The 19558-nt window shown below is 41.2% G+C and overlaps 1 protein-coding gene across 3 annotated transcripts in view; it reads right to left on the bottom strand.

Moving 5' to 3' along the window:
• Window positions 1–19558, bottom strand: part of IP6K1 (inositol hexakisphosphate kinase 1) — a 61605-nt gene that overhangs the window by 20398 nt on the left and 21649 nt on the right. Inside the window, exons 2-3 of one of the 3 annotated variants that reach the window (XM_047849863.1) lie at window positions 9694–9821; window positions 1747–2097 (exon numbers count right to left, since the gene is read on the bottom strand). In XM_047849863.1, coding sequence (XP_047705819.1) covers window positions 1747–1969 — 223 coding nt within the window. In that variant the 5' untranslated portion in view covers window positions 1970–2097; window positions 9694–9821. Of the gene's footprint in view, window positions 1–1746; window positions 2098–9693; window positions 9822–19558 lie in introns of those variants that run through there. The other 2 variants (XM_047849862.1, XM_047849864.1) reach the window with 2 other exon arrangements.

Raw genomic sequence — 19558 nt, forward strand, 5'->3', positions numbered from 1 at the left:
TGAGTCTTGGAAACATTATGCTAAGTGAAATAAACCAGACACAAAAGGACAAAAAATTACATGACTCCACTTCTATGAAATATCTACAATAGGCAAATGTGTAAAGAGACAAAGTAGACTAGAGGTTACCTGGGTTCGGTGAGGTGGAAAGGGAGAGTTATTATTTAATGGATACAGAGTGGTTGTTTGAGGTGATGAGAAAGTTATGGAAGTAATGATAATGGTAGACAACATTGTGAATGTACTTAATGCCACTGAATTGTACATTTAAAAATGGTTAAATTTTATGTTATGTATATTTTGCCACAATAAAAAAAATTATGGATTTTTTAAATCATTTTTTAACCATTAGTAACATTTAAAAATTTTTTTTTATGTTTATTTATCATTTTTGAGAGACAGAGACAGAGTGTGAGTTGGGGATTGGCAGAGAGGGAAACACAGAATCCAAAGCAGGCTCTGGGTTCCGAGCTGTCAGCACAGAGACCTATGTGGGGCACAAACCCACGAACAATGAAATCACGACCTGAGCCAAAGCCAGACGCCCAACCAACTGAGCCACCAAGGAGCCCCTGAATTGATTTTTCTAAACTGAGGATCTCTTGGGGAGCCTGGGTGGCTCAGTCAGTTGAGAACCAACTTCAGCTGATGTCATGATCTTGCAGTTCATGGGTTTGAGCCCCGCCTCAGGCTCTGTGATGACAGCTCGGAGCCTGGAGACTGCTTTGGATTCTTGTCTCCCACTGTCTCTGCCTCTTCCCAACTCACGCATGTGCGCTCTCTCTCTCAAAAAATTAAACATTAAAAAAATTTTTTAAATAAAATAAATTGAGGATCCCTTAAGTAAATAATGACGTAAACATGACTAAATTCATAACAGCTTTGGGAAATTAAAAAGTAGAATACAAGGAGCACCTGGGTGGCTCAGTCGGCTAAGCATCCAACTTCAACTCAGGTCATGATCTCGCAGTTTGCAAGTTCAAGCCCTGTATCAGGCTCTGTGCTGATAGCTCAGAGCCTGGATGCTTCAGATTCTGTGTCTCCCTCCCTCTCTGCCCCTCCCCTGCTCATGCTCTCTCTCTCTCTCAAAAATAAATAAACATTATAAAAATTTTTTTTAAAAAGTAGAACACAAAAATATAACTTATCCATGGTGGGCAATGAAAATGTATAAACAGAGTAACAAAAATCAAATTTTAAAATAAAGTGACTTAATTCTGGTATATATTCATGGGGTTCTATTCTATAAAGTTAATTTACATTTTCAAACACTATTTTTCCTTCAAAAATTAGGACATTCAGACCTTCTCAATCCTTCTGTAAACTCCTTATCATCAATTCATTCCCCCAGCACAGACAAAGGCTCCACACAGCCTCCTTGCCAGCTGTCTCACTGCCTTGGGCTGGGAAGCATCCAACTCTTCCTCCTCCAGAACCAGAGAAGTACTGCCCCTCTCCTAGAGCATCCCAGCAAACAGGGGAAACCACCTTGCTAAGAGCATGCTCTTCACCAACAGTATTTAATGCTGTGAATTCTTCCAGGTTTACCTATTGGTGAATTCAGATTTTCAAGATCTAAAGACTGTGCTGGTGCTTTCAGTCTCAAATTGTGCTTAACAAAGTGATTTAGTTTGAGACAAAAGAGACCTACAATCATATCACCTGGCCCACAACACAAGGAAAACTGAGCTGAAAACCTGCAAAAGCCCAAGGCTACTGCTCTCTCCAAACTGGCCAGTGACTGACCTTTGTATTCAGGGGTGAACTCCTTCATTTCGGGAGGGAGGGACTCATAGAACCGCTGCTCCCGGGAGATGAGAGGCTTGCACACAGTGTGGTCGTCGTAGCGCATCATGCTGCTGTGTCCGCCCACCTGGTGGATGAAGGGCTCCAGGAGGACTCCCCGGTCTCCGGCCCGACTTGCATTCTTGCCATACTGCCCCACTTCCATGGTTTGACAAACACACATTGCGTTGGGGGCCAGCTGCACACTGAGGGCAGAGGATGCAGCACATGGGCCACAAAAGGACAGCTAGGCAGAAGATCCTGGCGAACTGAAAGCCAACAGTCAGAGTCTGTTCAGCTTATTCTTCTTTCCTAACAGAAAGGAGAGAGGAAAAGAGGGAATCAAAACACCCGGCAAGCACAATTTTCCTACAGTTCAAAGAATATCTGCTCTATGAAAAGAATGGGATTCTGGGGGCACCTGGCTGGCTCAGTCAGTTGAGCATGTGACTTGATCTCGGGGTTATGAGTTTGAGCCCCACATTGGTCATAGACATTACTTTAAAAAAATAAAAAATAAAAATACAAAAAAAAAAAAAAAAAGGGGGGGATTGTTTTGTTTCCTGCTATATATTCTCCCAAGCATGTACAACGCTGCCTGGTGCATGAGAGACAGGTGGTAAGTTTTTCTGAATGATACAACTTTGGTCTCCTCCATCCATTTTTTTTATGCACAGAAGCCCACATTCTCTTCCCTTCCTAGCTGTCATATACCCTCCATGTTCCCCATAGGATTTGATTTTAGAGCTGCAGTATGTTAACAGCCGTCAGAAAGGCAACTCTCCCTGCTTATTCCACATTCAAAGATAAGTGTTCAGGGAAAAAAACAGAAGGCAACACAAATTCATTGTGTTCAGACTTCTCACCATATCCAGTAATGGTAAGGGTCTCGGATCTCTCACTGACTCAAAGAAGGGTTTTTGTCTGGGAAATCAGGTCACACTTTCCAACTTTTCTGTTGAAGGTGCCAAGGAGCAGCCAGGGAAAGTCATCCCTTGCTGAGTTATAGAATCATAAAAAGAAATTCAGGCTTCTGATTTCTTCTACTTTAAATCTGTGGCCATCAATTTATAGCCATGTCTGGCACCACAGAGCTTGCCTTTCTGACTCTACACCAACCAGTGGGACAAGGAAAGGCCCTTTGTACTTAAATACCTACCTTGTAATGTCAATTTTCTCTCAAGAAAGTTAAAGTAATGGGCAATTTCCCTAGTACTGAATATATTTTGTGATTAGGAATGTAGCAGGCAAGACTACATCTGAAAGATCAAGACGAAAGAAGAAAAATTAAATATTTGTGAAAGCAGGAATATGGCTTTACCTGCAAGAGATGAAATATTTTCTTCTGAACCTCATAACTTATGGGCATAATAGTCTACTGAAGAAAACTGCTGCAAAACTGCAGTTCTTTTTTTTTTTTTTAATGTTTATTTTTGAGAGAGAAAGAGTGCTAGCAGGGGAGGTACAGAGAGAGAGGGGGACAGAGGATTCGAAGTGGGCTCTGTGCTGACAGCAGAGAGCCCAACGCGGAGCTTGAACTCACAAATCCTGAGACCACGACCTGAGCCGAAGTGGGGCGCTCAACCAACTGAACCACCCAGGCACCCCTGCAAAAGTTTCTGAATTCAAAGCTGCCCACAAGCTCTATTTCACAGCTATCAATAAAAATAAACGATTTTCCATTCCCCTAACTGATCAGCACCACTTCAATAAACACACACTTTTTTGCTTAGCTATCCACTTTCCACTCCTCCCTACCCCATGGAGTTTTCCCCAGACTCCATTCTCCCAAACAGGAGTTGGGTGCACACCTCTATGGCTCCTAAGGTACCTGTGCCAACTATCTCAGCCATACATCACTGTACCTTCATCTACTTGTCTGTCACCACCACCAAACCATTCCCTTGTATCTCTAACTAGGGTCCAAAGCAGTACCTGGCACACAGGAAATGCTCAAAGACAGGTTTGTTGGAACGAATGAAGTGATTCCAGGAAGATGGCTGCAGGGAGTAAAAGCACCAAATGAAAACAGAAGGAGTCACACAGTGGTGGTGTTAAGTGGAGAAGCAGCTTGAAGGGCCTCTTCTCGAGGCTCCTGGAGGTGCCTACGGTGGCAGTGGACACAGCTTAGCACTGTCAATCAGCTCTTACCCTGGCTCAGTTGTTCACTGGGATTGCCACCGTGGGGGACAGGGTACCCAGGAAGGTGCCGAACTTTCTATTCTGGGTCAGTGGGTGTCTGGGAAAGGAGTGGGATGGACAGTGCCAAATGCCCCGGAAGAGCTGGACTCAGAGATGCGTGCCCAGCTTTGCAACCCCCACAGGACAGAGAAGCACAAGTCCAACCTCCAGTCAGATCTAGACTTTTGATCTTTTGTTTCCACATGATAGACACATAAAATTATAGTACTGTTTTTGTGTTTCAAATATTTTCTTAGAAGTAAACATGTAAAACATTCCATATTTCTATGGCTTTGTTTGGCATTTCTTTTTAAATAAACCTAGAACCTAAAAAACTAAAGTGCCCAGAACTCTCCAGCCCTCGCTTACAAAGTGTGGAGCTGTGGGCGAGTCCCTTAACTGCAAATTTCCTCATCTCTAATTTGAAGACATGCCCACCGCTAACCCTGTGGGATATTCTGATGCAGGTGAAGGGGCCTGGGCTAGCCCTGCCTACTTCTAGCCTTGGAAGTACTAGAAAGAGAAACAGCTCAGACTAAAAACAATCAGAGGTTGCTCCTGAAGTCTAGTGTCCACGAAGGCCCACTGTGAAAACCATGGAATGAGAATGCTGTAGATGATGACGTCTTTCTCCACTATTTCCTTACTAACAGAATCCCAATCAGGTAGTCCACCTTCACGGGAATGTGAAACTGCATTCTAGTTAAGGGAGAATCTTGAACAGTAGTACTTCCTTCTGATCCTAAGAGACGACTGGTTTAGGAAAAGGGCATGTAACTTGTCTTCTAACCACAAGACATGAGGGGAAGTTGGTCAGGGGTCCTCTGGGAAAAGTTACCTTGCTCTTAAAGAACAAGAAGATGTCCCTTCACTTCCTCAAGATATTATTCTGTCTAGATGTGTATCTGAGACTACTGAAGCCAAGACACCTGGTGACCCTAAAAGATACTAGCCTAAAGACAAGGCCAACATGTTGAGCATGCAGCACAGAAGATTAGAAATCAGGGTCACTGATGTTGTCACTAAAGTACTGGATATCTTGTTATGTAACAAAAATAAATTTCCCTTTATGCTTTTAGCCAATCTCATTAGGGTTTTCTGCTACTTGTAGTCAAAGCCATCCTAGATGAAGGGACAAAAAAAAAGCATCAAAATCCCCAGATCTCCAGGTAATACACTTTGCACATTAAAGAAGTGTCTTCTGATAAGGAAACTTCCAACAACTGAAGAACAAGCCCTTCAGTGATGACAAAGGACAATCTTCCCAAGCTCCAAAAGGAAAAATGTAGCTTTATAATCTTTAAACTGTCAGGGGCGCCTGGGTGGCTCAGTCGGTTGAGTGTCTGACTTCGGCTCAGGTCATGATCTCTCAGGTCTGTGGGTTCGAGCCCCGCGTCGGGTTCTGTGCTGACAGCTAGGAGCCTGGAGCCTGCTTTGGATTCTGTATCTCCCTCTCTCTCTCTCTGCCCCTCCCCAACTCATGCTTGCTCTCTCTCTCTCTCTCTGTCAAAAATAAATAAACATTTTATAATCTTTAAACTGTCCCCAAAGGCAGACAATCTGAATTATGTCTGGTCTATTAGGGCTGGCACCAAAATATTAAAAGAGAATCTGCCAAACACAAAATCCATTCTCTCATAAGTAGTAAGGAATCTACCCAAATAACCAAAATTAGCTTAGAACAGGCAAACCATAAAAGAAATTTATACTCCTGCCACGTCAGGACCTTAATTGATCATTATTTTTCACAAACACATCTAAATACAATGGAGCCAATAAATCCCATTTTTCAGAGTGTAATTAATCCTCAAAGATTTTCCAGGCCATCTTCTGCAAAATCAATGATCTGATTTCAAGTAGTTTATGCCATTCAAAGTGTCAATAGCTTCTGTCTTTTCTAGACTTAAATAAGGAACTACTAGTATGAAGAAAAATGTGTAAATTCCTTAAAAGCTACACAGTATCTGGGGCGCCTGGGTGGCTCACTCAGTTAAGCATCTGACTCAATTTTGGCTCAGGCCATGATCTCATGATCAAGTTCCATGTCAGGCTCTGCCCCGACAATGCGAAGCCTGCTTGGTATTCTCTCACTCTCTCTCTCTCTGCCCCTCCCCTGCTTGTGCTCTTTCTCTCAATATAAATAAATAAACATTAAAAAAAATAATAATAAAGGAAAAAATAAAAGCTGCAAAATATCAAAAACATGTCATGGGGCGCCTGTGTGGTTCAGTCGATTAAATGTCTGACTTCCACTCAGGTCATGATCTCACAGTTTGTGAGTTCAAGCCCCACACTGGGCTCTCTGCTGTCAGCATGGAGCCTGCTTTGGATGCGCTCTCTCTCTCTCTCTCTCTCTCTCTCTCTCTCTCTCTCCATCCCCAACTGCCTCACTCTCTCCCTTAAATATAAAAATTAAAAAAAAATTACTAAAAAAAAAAAAAGTCATAAAGCCCAAATCAGGGTTTCATTGCCCTGGGTTAAACTAACAACAACCAACAAAAAACAAAAACAAAAAAACAAAACAAAAACAAAAACAAAAAAACACCCATCAGTATATGTGTTGTTTTTTTTGTTCTGTAAACAACTCCAAAGGTTTCCCTGGGGGAAACTATAAATGATATGCTTTTTCCCATGGAGGTTCTCTATGGTTTATAATACAACAGTGTTTCCTATGCACCTGATCTGAAATTAATATCGTTCAAGTATACAATGCACAAAAAAATTGGGGGCTATGACAATGGGAACAGAATGACTATGACTATATCATATATCATATCACATCATATCATGTGAGAGAGACTGCACGCACACACATGTGAACACAGGAGAGGGGCAGAGGGAGAGAGAGAATTTTAAGCAGGTTCCATGCTCAGCATGGAGCCTGACACAGGGCTTGATCCCATGATCATTACCTAAGGTGAAATCAAGAGCTGGATGCTCAATCAACTAAGCCACCCAGGTGCCCCAGAATGATTTACAAAATGTTAATTCCAGTGGTTAATATACAGTGTTATATTAGTTTCAGGTGTCCAATACAGCGATTCAACAATTCCATACATTATTCAGTGTTCACTGTGGTGTTTTTTTAACTTTTTTTTTAAGTTTATTTATTTTGAGAGAGAGAGAGAGCATGCTCATGCTAGTGGGGGGCATGGGGGGAAGGGGGAGGGAGGGAGAGGGAGGGAGAGGTAGGGAGCGAGGGAGAGGGAGGGAGGGAGAGAAAGAAAATATGCCGAGCAAGCTCTGCACTGTCAGCGCAGAGCTCAATGTGGGGCTCAAACCCATGAACCTGAGATCATGACCTGAGCCGAAGTCAGATGTTTAACCAACTAAGCCACCAAGGCGCCCCATGATAAGTGTATATTCTTAATCCCCTTCACGTATTTCACCCATTTCCCCCCTGGTAAACATCTGTTTGTTCTCTACAGTTAAAAGTGCTTTTTGGTTTGTCCCTTTTTGTTGGTGTTCATCTTATTTTTTATTATTTTTTAATGTTTGTTTATTTTTGAGAGACAGAGAAAGTGTGAGCAGGGGAGGGACAGAGAGAGAGGGAGACACAGAATCTGAAGCAGGCTCCCAGCTATGAGCCATCAGCAGAGCCCGACACAAGGCTCCAACTCACAAACCATGAGATCACAACCTGAGCTGAAGTTGGATGCTACATTGACTGAGCCACCCAGGTGCCCTGAGTTTGTTCGTTTTATGTATTAAATTCCACGTATGAGTAAAATCATACAGTATTTGTCTTCCTCTGACTGGCTTATTTCACATAGCATTATACTCTCCAGATTCATCCATGTTGTTGCAAATGGCAAGATTTCATTCTTGTTTATGACTCAATAATATTCCATTGTGTATATATACATCTTTATTTTTTTTCTCTTTTCCTTCTTTATTTTTTTTAAATATATGAAATTTATTGTCAAATTGGTTTCCATACAACACCCAGTGCTCATCCCAGAAGATGCCCTCTTCAATACCCATCACCCACCCTCCCCTCCCTCCCACCCCCCATCAGCCCTCAGTTTGTTCTCATTTTTTAAGAGTCTCTTATGCTTTGGCTCTCTCCCACTCTAACCTCTTTTTTTCTCCCCTTCCCCTCCCCCATGGGTTCCTGTTAAGTTTCTCAGGATCCACACAAGAGTGAAAACTTATGTATATACCACATATTTATTCCTTCATTTATCAATGGACACTTGGGCTGCTTCCATAATTTGGTGTTGTAAATATGCTGCAATAAACATAGGGGTGCACGTATCACTTCGAATTAGTGTTTTCATATTCTTTGGGTAAATACCTATGGAATGATCTTTAGATTGAAACTAATAAAAAATATTTGTTTAAAAAAAAAAGAACAACTAGGGGCATCCGGCTGGCTCATTCAGTGGAGCATATGACTACTGATCTAGGGGTTGTGAGTTCAAGCCCCACACAGGGTGTAGAGATTGCCTAAAAAAAATAAAATCTTTTAAAAATTAAAATTAAAAAAAAGAACAACTAGATAATCCCTTCCTTGCAAATGTCGCAGAACTCATTTAGGAGGAGAAAAAGTTTAGATATAATAATATGAACATTATAAAGACCTCACAGGTCTATCCACTGAAATACATTAGGATTTGCAATCTTTTTTTTTTCCTTTAAGTCCCTATGCTTTGTAATTAACACAGATCAAAGAAAGATACTCTCCCTTAGCACCAAAAATATTCTTTGATCCTGGGGCGCCTGGGTGGCTCAGTTAAGTGTCTGACTTTGGCTCAGGTCATGAGCTGAAGCCCACACTGGGATCTCTGCTGTCAGTGCAGAGACTGCTTGGGATCCTCTGTCTCCCTTGCTCTCTGCCCTTCCTCCGCTCACATGCATGCACTCGAGCTCTCTTTCTCTCTCTCAAAAACAAACAAAAAAAAATTTCTTCAATCTCTTAAGCACAACTACAGTTTCTCATCCTGTGGTTTCTACGTAAGACTTGTCCACTTGCAGGGCCCCTGGCTGGCTCAGTCGGTAGAACAGGGAACTCTTGATCCTGGGGTTGTGAGTTCAAGCCCTGTACTGGGCATGAAACCTACTTAAACAAACAAACAAACAAATAAATAAAAGACTTATCCACTCTTCTCATGAGGAAGTAAGGGCTCATTACACAGTTATACTTGTTTCAGACAAGAGCTACAAAGCAGACAGAATCTTCCCTTCCTGTGGAACTTCTGAAGCATGTAAATACTATAAGAACAACAGGAACAGAAAGGAACCTAACAGTCTAAAACCGTGCCAAGAGACTAGTAAGAAAAAAGGAAAAGGCTGGAGCCATTTCTTACAATCACTGCTAAGCTAAACAAGGAAGAATAAACAGCAAAAAAACAATCAAGAACCAAGTTGTTCAGGGGTGCCTAGGTGGATCAGTTAGCTTATTGTTCAACTGTTGATTTCGGCTCAAGTCATGATCTCACAGTTGTGAGATCTAACCCCACATCGGGCTCCATGCTGGGCATGGAACCTACTTGAGACTCACTCTCTCTCACTCTCTCTCTCTCTCTCTCTCTCTCTCAAAACAAATAAATAAACTTTAAAAAATAATAAAAAAAAATTTTAATAAAAATAAGGAAGTAAATAAAAAATAAGAATAAAAATAAAAAGAACCAAGTTGTTCAAAGTTCCTCAAGTTTCTGGGAGAGAGATACTTATAAAGACAATATTTTCAAACCTTTTGGCAAGAATGGTCCCAAATGAGCCTACCTTTGAGCACCTGGACAGCAGTCCGATCACCAGCAGCCTCTACTGAGTACTAACATATCTGAAACTCCATTCACAACATAGACAGAACCTCCTCTTCCCCAGTGGTGCATTTGTCACCTGGAAAATATCTGAAGGAAAGTGACGCCTAGGTTTATCCTCCACCCCACTCCAGAATTACCTACAGTCAGAGGCTTCTAGTACATCCCATTACAGTCTCAGTCCTTCTGTAGGTCATGACCTGACTGCAACGCCCAGTCAAGTAGTACCCTGGACACTCCTACCCCGGCTATCACTGTCAAAGCCTTCTGTAGCTTTTTCCACAACACCATTGCCTTCAGCATCTTCAGCCTCATCAGCCCTCAGAACTATTCAGTTGCCAATGCCATCAAGAGGATCATGGTCACCACAACATTCTGATCACGCAATGCAACATGGTCACTAGCACTAACATTCTGGGCATAATGACAGCCATCCTGAGGATCTTCCTGCATAATAAGACCAAGTAACCAAGTATGATGCAAACCAGTAAGATAGGAAGTACCTACCTTCTCCCTGTCATGACTTAAGAACCTGAGTAATCAGTATTATCAGAACACACCAAAGCAAGGCTGATGGAAAATAAAGTTTCTAAAAAAACAAAACAAAGCAAAACACATACCCAAGAAACCCCTCACTACTTCCAAATATCATCACACTGGAATCTGGGGACAGGGAAGAGACACAAACAGTCTATAGCAGAAATCATGATCAGTGTTTTAAGCTCTGCTTCCCGAGTACCTGTTCTTTTTGATGAGACTTCACCCTTTCTATGATGATTTGCTAGGATATTTGGTAAAGAAATCTTGTTTTTGAGAAGGAGCTTGTACTTTTTTTCTATTGAATAGTTTATAGCACTACGTATATTGGATTGAAAATTATTTTACTTTTAAATGTTTAAAAATAAGAAAATTCCCACAGCAGAAGCCTGACACATTTCAGTATTTAGTAGTAAAGCTCCTTTCTAACAAAGACAATCTTGAAAAATGGAAACTAATCAGGATTATCTAATATGGATGCATTACAGTAGACAAGACCACTGTGTGTTTATTACCAGGTCTGTTTTTATTGGGTTGTTTCCATTAGAGTCTGAATCAGGTCCTAAGGGAAAGGGAAAAAGTATACCACAAAGCTAGGCTTTGGTTTGCCAAAACAGATAGTTGGGACAAGATTAAGTTCTGGGTTTGGCAAAATCTTTGTGACTGAAATTATATGACCCCGTAGATAACGCTTATGCCCAAAATACAAGATGTGGCTTGGATTCTTTTTTGTCTTATCATAAAAAAAACTGGGCCCCAACCAAAGGACCACTGGGACTTGACTTGTGGGGTTGCCCACGATAGCTCCATGTCCTTCAACACCAATACCAGCCATGGGAGCAGAGCAGAGGTTTAATACTTGTAGAGAGGGAGCAGCAGGTGTTCTTCACAAATGTGGACGCTGGACTAAGAGAGGCTAAAGTAACTGCAATTCCTCCATATATTTTTGGTGACTGATGTTCAGAGAGGAAATAATGTAGTTTGAATCAGTTATTTTAGATCACTGGAAGTTTATATTAAAATGGTTAAAATTTTGTCAGTTTATGAATGGACTGCTCCCCCAGAGGTCAAGGGGTTCCACTGCTCTACCTATGAGTTTGTGTACCACCAGCTACTGTGCACCAGTCTGTTTGTTTGTCCTTCATTTGCTTTAAGACACTTTGGTTTCTGGGAATGCAAGCTGGTGCAGCCACTCTGGAAAACAGTATGGAGGTTCCTCAAAAAACTAAAAATAGAACTACCCTACGACCCAACAATTGCACTACTAGGCATTTATCCACGGGATACAGATGTGCTGTTTTGAAGGGACACATGCACCCCCATGTTTATAGCAGCACTATCAACAATAGCCAAAGTATGGAAAGAGCCCAAATGTCCATCGATGGATGAATGGATAAAGAAGATGTGGTATATATATACAATGGAGTATTACTTGGCAATCAAAAAGAATGAAATCTCGCCATTTACAACTACGTGGATGGAACTGGAGGGTATTATGCTTAAGTGAAATTAGAGAAAGACAAAAATCATATGACTTCACTCATATGAGGACTTTAAGAGACAAAACAGATGAACATAAGGGAAGGGAAACAAAAATAATATAAAAACAGGGAGGGGGACAAAACAGAAAAGACTCTTGAATATGGAGAACAAACAGAGAGTTACTGGAGGGGTTGTGGGAGGGGGATGGGCTAAATGGGTAAGGGGCACTAAGGAATCTACTCCTGAAATCACTGTTGCACTATATGCTAACTAATTTGGATGTAAATTTTAAAAAATAAAAAAATTAAATTAAAACAATTTTTAAAAAGACACTTTGGTTTCACATTTTCCTGCATAAAATATGAAGGATCATATTCTTCTTTTAATGTTTATTCATTTTTGAGAGAGAGAGTGCGTGTGTAAGCAGGGGAGGGGCAGCAAGAGAGGAGGACAGAGGATCCCAAGCAGGCTCTGCACTGACAGCAGAGAGCCCAATCTGGAGCTCAAACTCACAAACCACATGATCATGACCTGAGCCGAAGTTGGACACTTAACCAACTGAGCCACCCAGGCGCCCTGGGGAGGAGGATATTCTTTTATTTATTTTTAAAATTTTTGTAATGTTTATTTATTTTTGAGATTAAGAGAGAGACAGAGCATGAGCGAGGAAGAGGCAAAGAGAGAAAGAGACACAGAATCTGAAGCAGGCTTTAGGCTGTGAGCTATCAGCACAGAGCCCGACACAGGGCCCGACACAGGGCCTGAACCCACAGACTGTGAGATCATGATCTGAGCCGAAGTCGGACGCTCAACCGACTGAGCCACCCAGGCGCCCCTAAGGATATTTTTAAAAAGAACTTGCTGAGACTGACTTTTTTTTTTCCACTGTGGACAGTAACAAACGGAAATAAATGTACACTGCAAAGATACTAATTACAATAGTTAGGTCTACCTTCTGGGTATAGAAACTAACTCCTTAAACACATAATTGAACTTCAAAATTAATTACATCTCTCTTCAAGTAAAATAAATTACAAGAGTACAAGTAAATGTACTCTTCAAGTACAATAAATGCTGCTAAAATTTGTATATTATAATTATTGTTTTCCTTTAAAAAAATTTTTTTTAACGTTTATTTATTTTTGAGACAGGGAGAGACAGAGCATGAACGAGGGAGGATCAGAGAGAGAGGGAGACACAGAATCTGAAACAGACTCCAGGCTCTGAGCTGTCAGCACAGAGCCCAACGCGGGGCTTGAACCCACGAATCGTGAGATCCTGACCTGAGCCGAAGTCCGACGCTTAACCGACTGAGCCACCCAAGTGCACGTTGTTTTCCTTTTTTAAAGCAAAAGCACTTAGTGATGTGAAATGACTGTCAGATTTATTATAGTTTATAAATAAATAGGATACTTAATTTTATTAAAAAATTAAAATGGATAAACTATGGTATATTCATTTTTTCTTAAATTTATTTATTTTGTGGGGGTGGGGGGAGGGAGTGTGTGAGCCTGCGAGCAGAAGAGGGGGAGAGAGAGAAAAGAGAGAGACTCCAAGCAGGCTCCACACTGTCAGCGCAGAGCCTAATGCGGGGCTTGATCTCAGGAACTGTGAGATCATGACCTGAGCAGAAACCAAGAGTCAGACACTTAACCTACTGAGCCACCCAGAAGCCCCTGTGGAATATTCATTTGATGGATTACTACACAGAAGTGAAAAAGAACCAACTACTGCCATACACAACACAGATGAATCTCACAGGTGTGATGTAGCAAGAGAAAAGTCTAGACTCTAAAGAGACTATGGGGTGTGATTCTACTCCCACAAAATTCAGAATGATAATCGAGACCACAATAGTGGTTACTCTGGGAAAATACTAATTGAAAAGGGGCACAGAGATGGAAGTGACACTGTTGAATACTGTTGAGGTGAGCTCTGTACTTGGATTTGTAAACTTTACTGTATGTTAGAGGTTAATTACAAGGAAAAAAACCAATAGTGTTCCCCTGTACCAACAAAAAACAAATCAGAAAATAAAAACTGTTTAAATACATCCCATTCAAAACAGCAACCAAAACTATAAATTACTTACAAACCTTTAAAAATTATGTCAGACCAGTAATAAAGCTTTACTGAAGGACTTAAAAATTAAGAGACACAATATAAGCACCATTTCTGTTTTAAATCAACAACACAGCAACCCTAGAAAGTGGCAATGAATAAAAAGCCCTGGCCAAGAAAGAGAAATTGCGATCAGATACGGTGGTGAACAAGGTCAGGACTATTTTAAGAAGTAGTAAGACACTGTCTCCACAGCACAGCAGTACCTGGTCACCAAGTCCCTTAGCTGGGCCAGCACATTCAAAAATGGAGATCAGCAGACATGCTCTCTAAGAAGCTTGGTTAGAATTTCAAATTCTATGGACAACATATATTTCTAACTTCAGATTAAGCACTTGGGTTTGATATGTAATCTTTTTGTAAGGAGAAGCATACTTGATGCCTTCAGACTGCATAGGTGTATTTGCAGATTTCCTCAAAACTGGTTTATAAATTCAATTATTTCTACTACCTCTTCTAAAATTTGGGGTGCTTAGCTGGCTCAGTTGGTAGAGAATCCAACTCTTGGTCTTGGGGTCATTGAGTTCAAGCCCCACATTGGGCATGGAGCCTACTTTAAAAAGTAAAATTAAAAAACAAACAACAAAAAACCCTAGGGGCGGTGAGTGGCTCAGTCAGTTAAGAGTCCTCTCCTGCTTGTGTGCTCTCTCTCAGAATAAATATAAATAAACTTAAAAAAAAAAAAACTAAATTTAAACAGATCCACTTAAGCACTAAAAGGATGATGACAAAGTATGATGCCCTTAAAAAATAGTACGAAATGTTTAGTTTTTTAAAAATTAAACTTGTGGGGGGGGCGCCTGGGTGGCGCAGTCGGTTAAGCGTCCGACTTCAGCCAGGTCACGATCTTGCGGTCCGTGAGTTCGAGCCCCGCATCGGGCTCTGGGCTGATGGCTCAGAGCCTGGAGCCTGTTTCCGATTCTGTGTCTCCCTCTCTCTCTGCCCCTCCCCCGTTCATGCTCTGTCTCTCTCTGTCCCAAAAATAAATAAACGTTGAAAAAAAAAATTAAAAAAAAAAAATTAAACTTGTGGGGCACCTGGGTGGTTTAGTCAGTTAAGTGTCTGACTTCAGCTCAGGTCATGATCTTGTGGTTTGTGGGCTTGAGCCCCACGTTGGGCTCTGCACTGACAGCTCAGAGCCTGGAGCCTGCTTCAGATTCTGTGTCTCCCTCTCTCTCTGACCCTCCCCTGCTTGTGCTTGTGCTCCCTCTCTCTCCCTCTCTCTCTCTCTCTCTCTGTTAAAAATTAAAAAAAAAATTAAAAATTTAATTAAAAAACAAATTTTTTATTAAAAAAAATAAAATTAAACTTATTAAGAGGCACCTGGGTGGCTCAGTTGGTTGAGCATCTAACTCTTGATTTTGGCTAAGGTCATGATTCCATGTTTGTGAGATCAAGCCCTGGGGCTCTGTGCTGACAGCAGGGAGCCTGCTTGGGATTCTCTCTCTCCCTCTCTCTGTCTGCCCCTCCCCTGCTCACACAAATGTGAGCACGCTCTCTGTCAAAATAAACAAGCAAACTTAAAAAACAATTAAACTTGTTAACTCAGGAATGCTAAAAACATTATGGCAATACTGTATCTTTGGTTTACTTTTTACTGTCTGATACAATCCAAGTGAAAAAATAGCAAAATCATTCTTAATTGAAAAGAACACAGTGCACTGAGAACTCACTCCAACAGAAACAAACACACAAAGCCTGGGTTACGTAGCTCTGGACTTTAATTTCTAACCAATTTCAGAAATTAAAAAAAAATTGATATGGACTGTGACAGGAAAAGATACCAAAATACCCTCAAATTCATAGACGAAAAAACTAAAGCAGAAAACTAACGTGAAAGCATATCTGTTCTCTAAAGCACATAACCAAGGGAACCTACTGTTTTCTTAAATTCAAGTCCATTCTTGCTTTTACATATGATAGTGGGCACTGACACAGATTAGGTCATTTGTGAGAGTGACAACAATTCTGCTTTCCCTGACCCCCTCGGGATTGTTTTAAGCACATGCTCACAAACCTCTCCTTTGAGGAGGAAGAAAACAAGGAATGTTATGAAGGTATGTAGGGCTGCCAATCTGAGCCTGCCCTACCCATCTAACCAGGGACTGGCATATCACCTAGAAACCAGAAATTGTACAGGGGCCTGGGGCCTAGAGCAATCTGGGAGATTTGAAATAAGAAAGAAAAAAGGCTTAAAGGTATCTATTTTGTTTGTTTGTCCTCAGAGAAGAGATGAATGATTCTTTAGACTTTTGGGTCCTATCCCAGGAGCAAGGGACACAGTGGCATACTCCTGAGGACACCAGGCTGAGAGCAAACAGGGAGCAAGGAGAAAAGGAAACTTGGCAGGAAGCCTAAAATGTGCCAGCCCATCAAGAAACAGCCAGAACAGAATTAATGTAGGACAAAGACAGAATCCCCTTTCCTGTTTTTACTGGATTTTAAAGATTAGAAACCCATGCTTCCTGAGATATATAGATATGTAAGTTTAGTAAAGATCCTTTTGAAAGTGTCTCAACTGTGCTAAAAAGAGGGGGAAAGGAGGTTTGAGGACAGAATTTTATGAATACAGGTCCAAAGTGGCAAAGGGGAAATCAAAATGAGAAAACACTAAAAGAGAGGAGAAAGAAAGGTGCCCCATACTTCTTACCTGAAACCCTGTCTGTTCACAATTTGTATGGGGTTATTCTTTAACAAGAAATTACAGAAATACCTCTGCTGTGACTAAATAGTTAAGGTGAGCCATACCTAAACCAGGTAAATCTCTGCCTGGCACATTTACAAGTGAATCTAAACATGGTGAAGCCTAGAAGGCACATATATAGGACAATAGGAGAAATGATTCTCAAACAAACAAACCCACAAAACACTGAAAATGAGACTGTCTGAAATGCTAAAATATGAAATGAGGAGCTTCCTAGACACATACTACTGATCTCACTGAAGACCCAAAGCTAAAGAGAGCAGCTTCTGCACAACCGAAAAAAAGATGCAGAGGGACAGTACCATGCTTGTTCTCACAACCAAGGTTTTGGATGGGGCTGCTAACTCTAGTTCCTTTTCTTCACACCTCCATCCTACTGTAGCTCAATTGAAAGAGAAGCTGAACACAGTGGGGGCAAGCTGACAAGACTGAGGCAGAGGTGACCTGAGGTGACTGGGAAACTGATGTAGACACCTCTCTACTTGGGATTTCCCTTCACTATAACATCTTTTGAACAAAATCTGCTCTGTTGCAGAACAGAAACCAAAGAACAATATTTGTCACTCACCAGAATTTCAATTAGCTGTAACTGGGTTTGTAACTGGAAGTCACTCCAAGTACAATTCTGCTACCTTGTACTAGGGATATTCACACATGTCCTGCTATTAAAGAGGTAAAAAGTAGAAATAAAATCTCCTACACCTAGGAGAAATGAACCCAAAGCTCCAGTTACAACATTGAGCTTTTGAGATTACTTGGGGACCTCATTTAGAACCCACTGCCATTAAAAATGATTACCAGCTTCAAACAAGAAAAGTCTCCCAAGTAAGTAGTCTCCAGAGTAAGGAATTATGCAACCATGAAATAGCTCTTGTCTTTCCTGTGATGTCTCCATGATACTACAGAACTGTTACAATTCCAAAGGAGTTTTAAATCACTGAATTCTGAACTATTTTAAAAGATGCACCAAGAAGCAACATACACCTAAACATCAGATATGGCTACACCTCAGAGGACTCTTCATTTGGCCGTGACATCACACACTTAAACATTTTGATGCTACACTACTCTGCAGATTATTGGAAAATACAATCAAGAACAGATCACTCAGACATGGACAATGGGCTGTATTCAGCTACTATTGGATATGATGAAGTGTCCACCACAAAACAGAACTCCACTGAGCTTTGTTTGCTCTTTGGGAATAATCTGCTGCTACATATGTCCCACACAGGGGTTGAGACCAACTCAAGTTATCTCCTCCAAAGACTATGTTCTTGGTATCCTATGTTCCTGCCTCTGGTGAGACATTTCTTCCTCAAGGCCAACAGTGTAATTCCTTATACACTCACACAGTCAGAAAATAATACAAGGAGATTTCAGGGCACAAACTTGACAGACAGCCCTCCATTTAAAACCACACACCACTGGGGGCAACACAATGACATATCTCAACATCCATCGGGTATATAAAGACTTTATTAGCAGGTACCTAGAAGCAGATGAGCAACATGCAAAGTGAGTGTGGGGAAAACCTGTAAACAGAGGAGGTAAATGACCTGTTTAATGCCTCACAAAATGCAAGAGTTTGACAGTTTCAAGCGGGCTTCAGGAAGACTACATTCTGTCTTCTACCCTCCAGTGAAACACTAGAATTACTACTTTTAAACACTTTTAATTTTTTTTTAATGTTTATTTATTTTTGACAGAGAGGGACAGAGCATGAGCGGGGGAGGGGCAGAGAGAGAGGGAGACACAGAATCTGAAGCAGGCTCTAGGCTCTGAGCTGTCAGCACAGAGCCCGGCATGGGGCTCAAACTCACAGACCGCAAGATCATGACCTGAGCCGAAGTCAGACGCTCAACTGACTGAGCCACCCAGGCGCCCCACTTTTAAACATTAGAAAATACTTCTATCAACCTCACAGACAACCCATAGTTCCAAATAGATGGGGACCAACTTTCAACCACACAAGCCCAACAATAACCTCCGAAATTAAACAAGTTTAGAGAAACCTCCAAAGAGACACCATTCCGGGGCAGGTGGTGGCTCAGTCGGTTAAGCATCTGCCTCTTGATTTCAGTTCAGGCCTTGATCTCATAGTTTGTGAGTTCAAGCCCTGCTTGGGATTCTGTCTCTCCCTCTCTCTCTGACCCTCCCCCACTCACGCTTGCTCTCCTTCAAAATAAATAAACTTTAAAAAGAAAGAAAGAAAAGAAAAAAAAAAGAGAAGAAAAGAGAAAGAGAAAGAAAGATCATTCCATAAGACTGGGTTCCAAATCTCTCTACTCTCTCAGCTTCCTTTCCTGACCTTCAAGTGACATAAGGAACTGAAGAGCCTGAACGTGTGAAGCTCTCAAGATTCTGGGAATCGGGACTATGTAAAAAAGATAATGGAACTCAACCTGGAAGGAAGCATCAATCTCATGATTAACAAGTTGTGCACCTGACAATGTACCAATTCAACTATTTTCTCTGTCAAGAACTTAAGACTATCTGTCCTGGGTATTTTAGGGTAACCCTAAAAATATGAGAAAACATTTTAGAAGTACACACAATATTGATGCAGCTAAAACCAATGCTAAAATTTTTAGTATTTTAAGGTATCAGAAATATAGGGGTGCCTGGGTAGCTCAGTTGGTTGGGCGTCTGACTCTTGATTTCAGCTCAGGTCATGATCTCACAGTTCGTGAGTTCCAGCCCCACACTGGGCTCTGTGCTGACAATGCAGAGCCTGCTTGGGATTCTCTTTCTCTCCCTTCTCTCTCTGTCCCTGCCCTATTTGTTCTCTCAAAATAAATAAGTAAAATAAAAATAAGGTATTAGAAATATAAAACTAACGACTTTAGGTTCTCCTTAGGAAGCCAGGAAAAGACCGAAGTAAGCAGAAGAAAGCAAATAATAAAAATATATGCAGACTCAAAAGAATGGATGGGGGAGAGAGAATTAAGGAAACCAAAAGTAGATCTTTAAAAAGAAAAAA

This window comes from Prionailurus viverrinus, chromosome A2 (genome assembly GCF_022837055.1).
Source record: "Prionailurus viverrinus isolate Anna chromosome A2, UM_Priviv_1.0, whole genome shotgun sequence".
Taxonomy (NCBI): domain Eukaryota; kingdom Metazoa; phylum Chordata; class Mammalia; order Carnivora; family Felidae; genus Prionailurus; species Prionailurus viverrinus.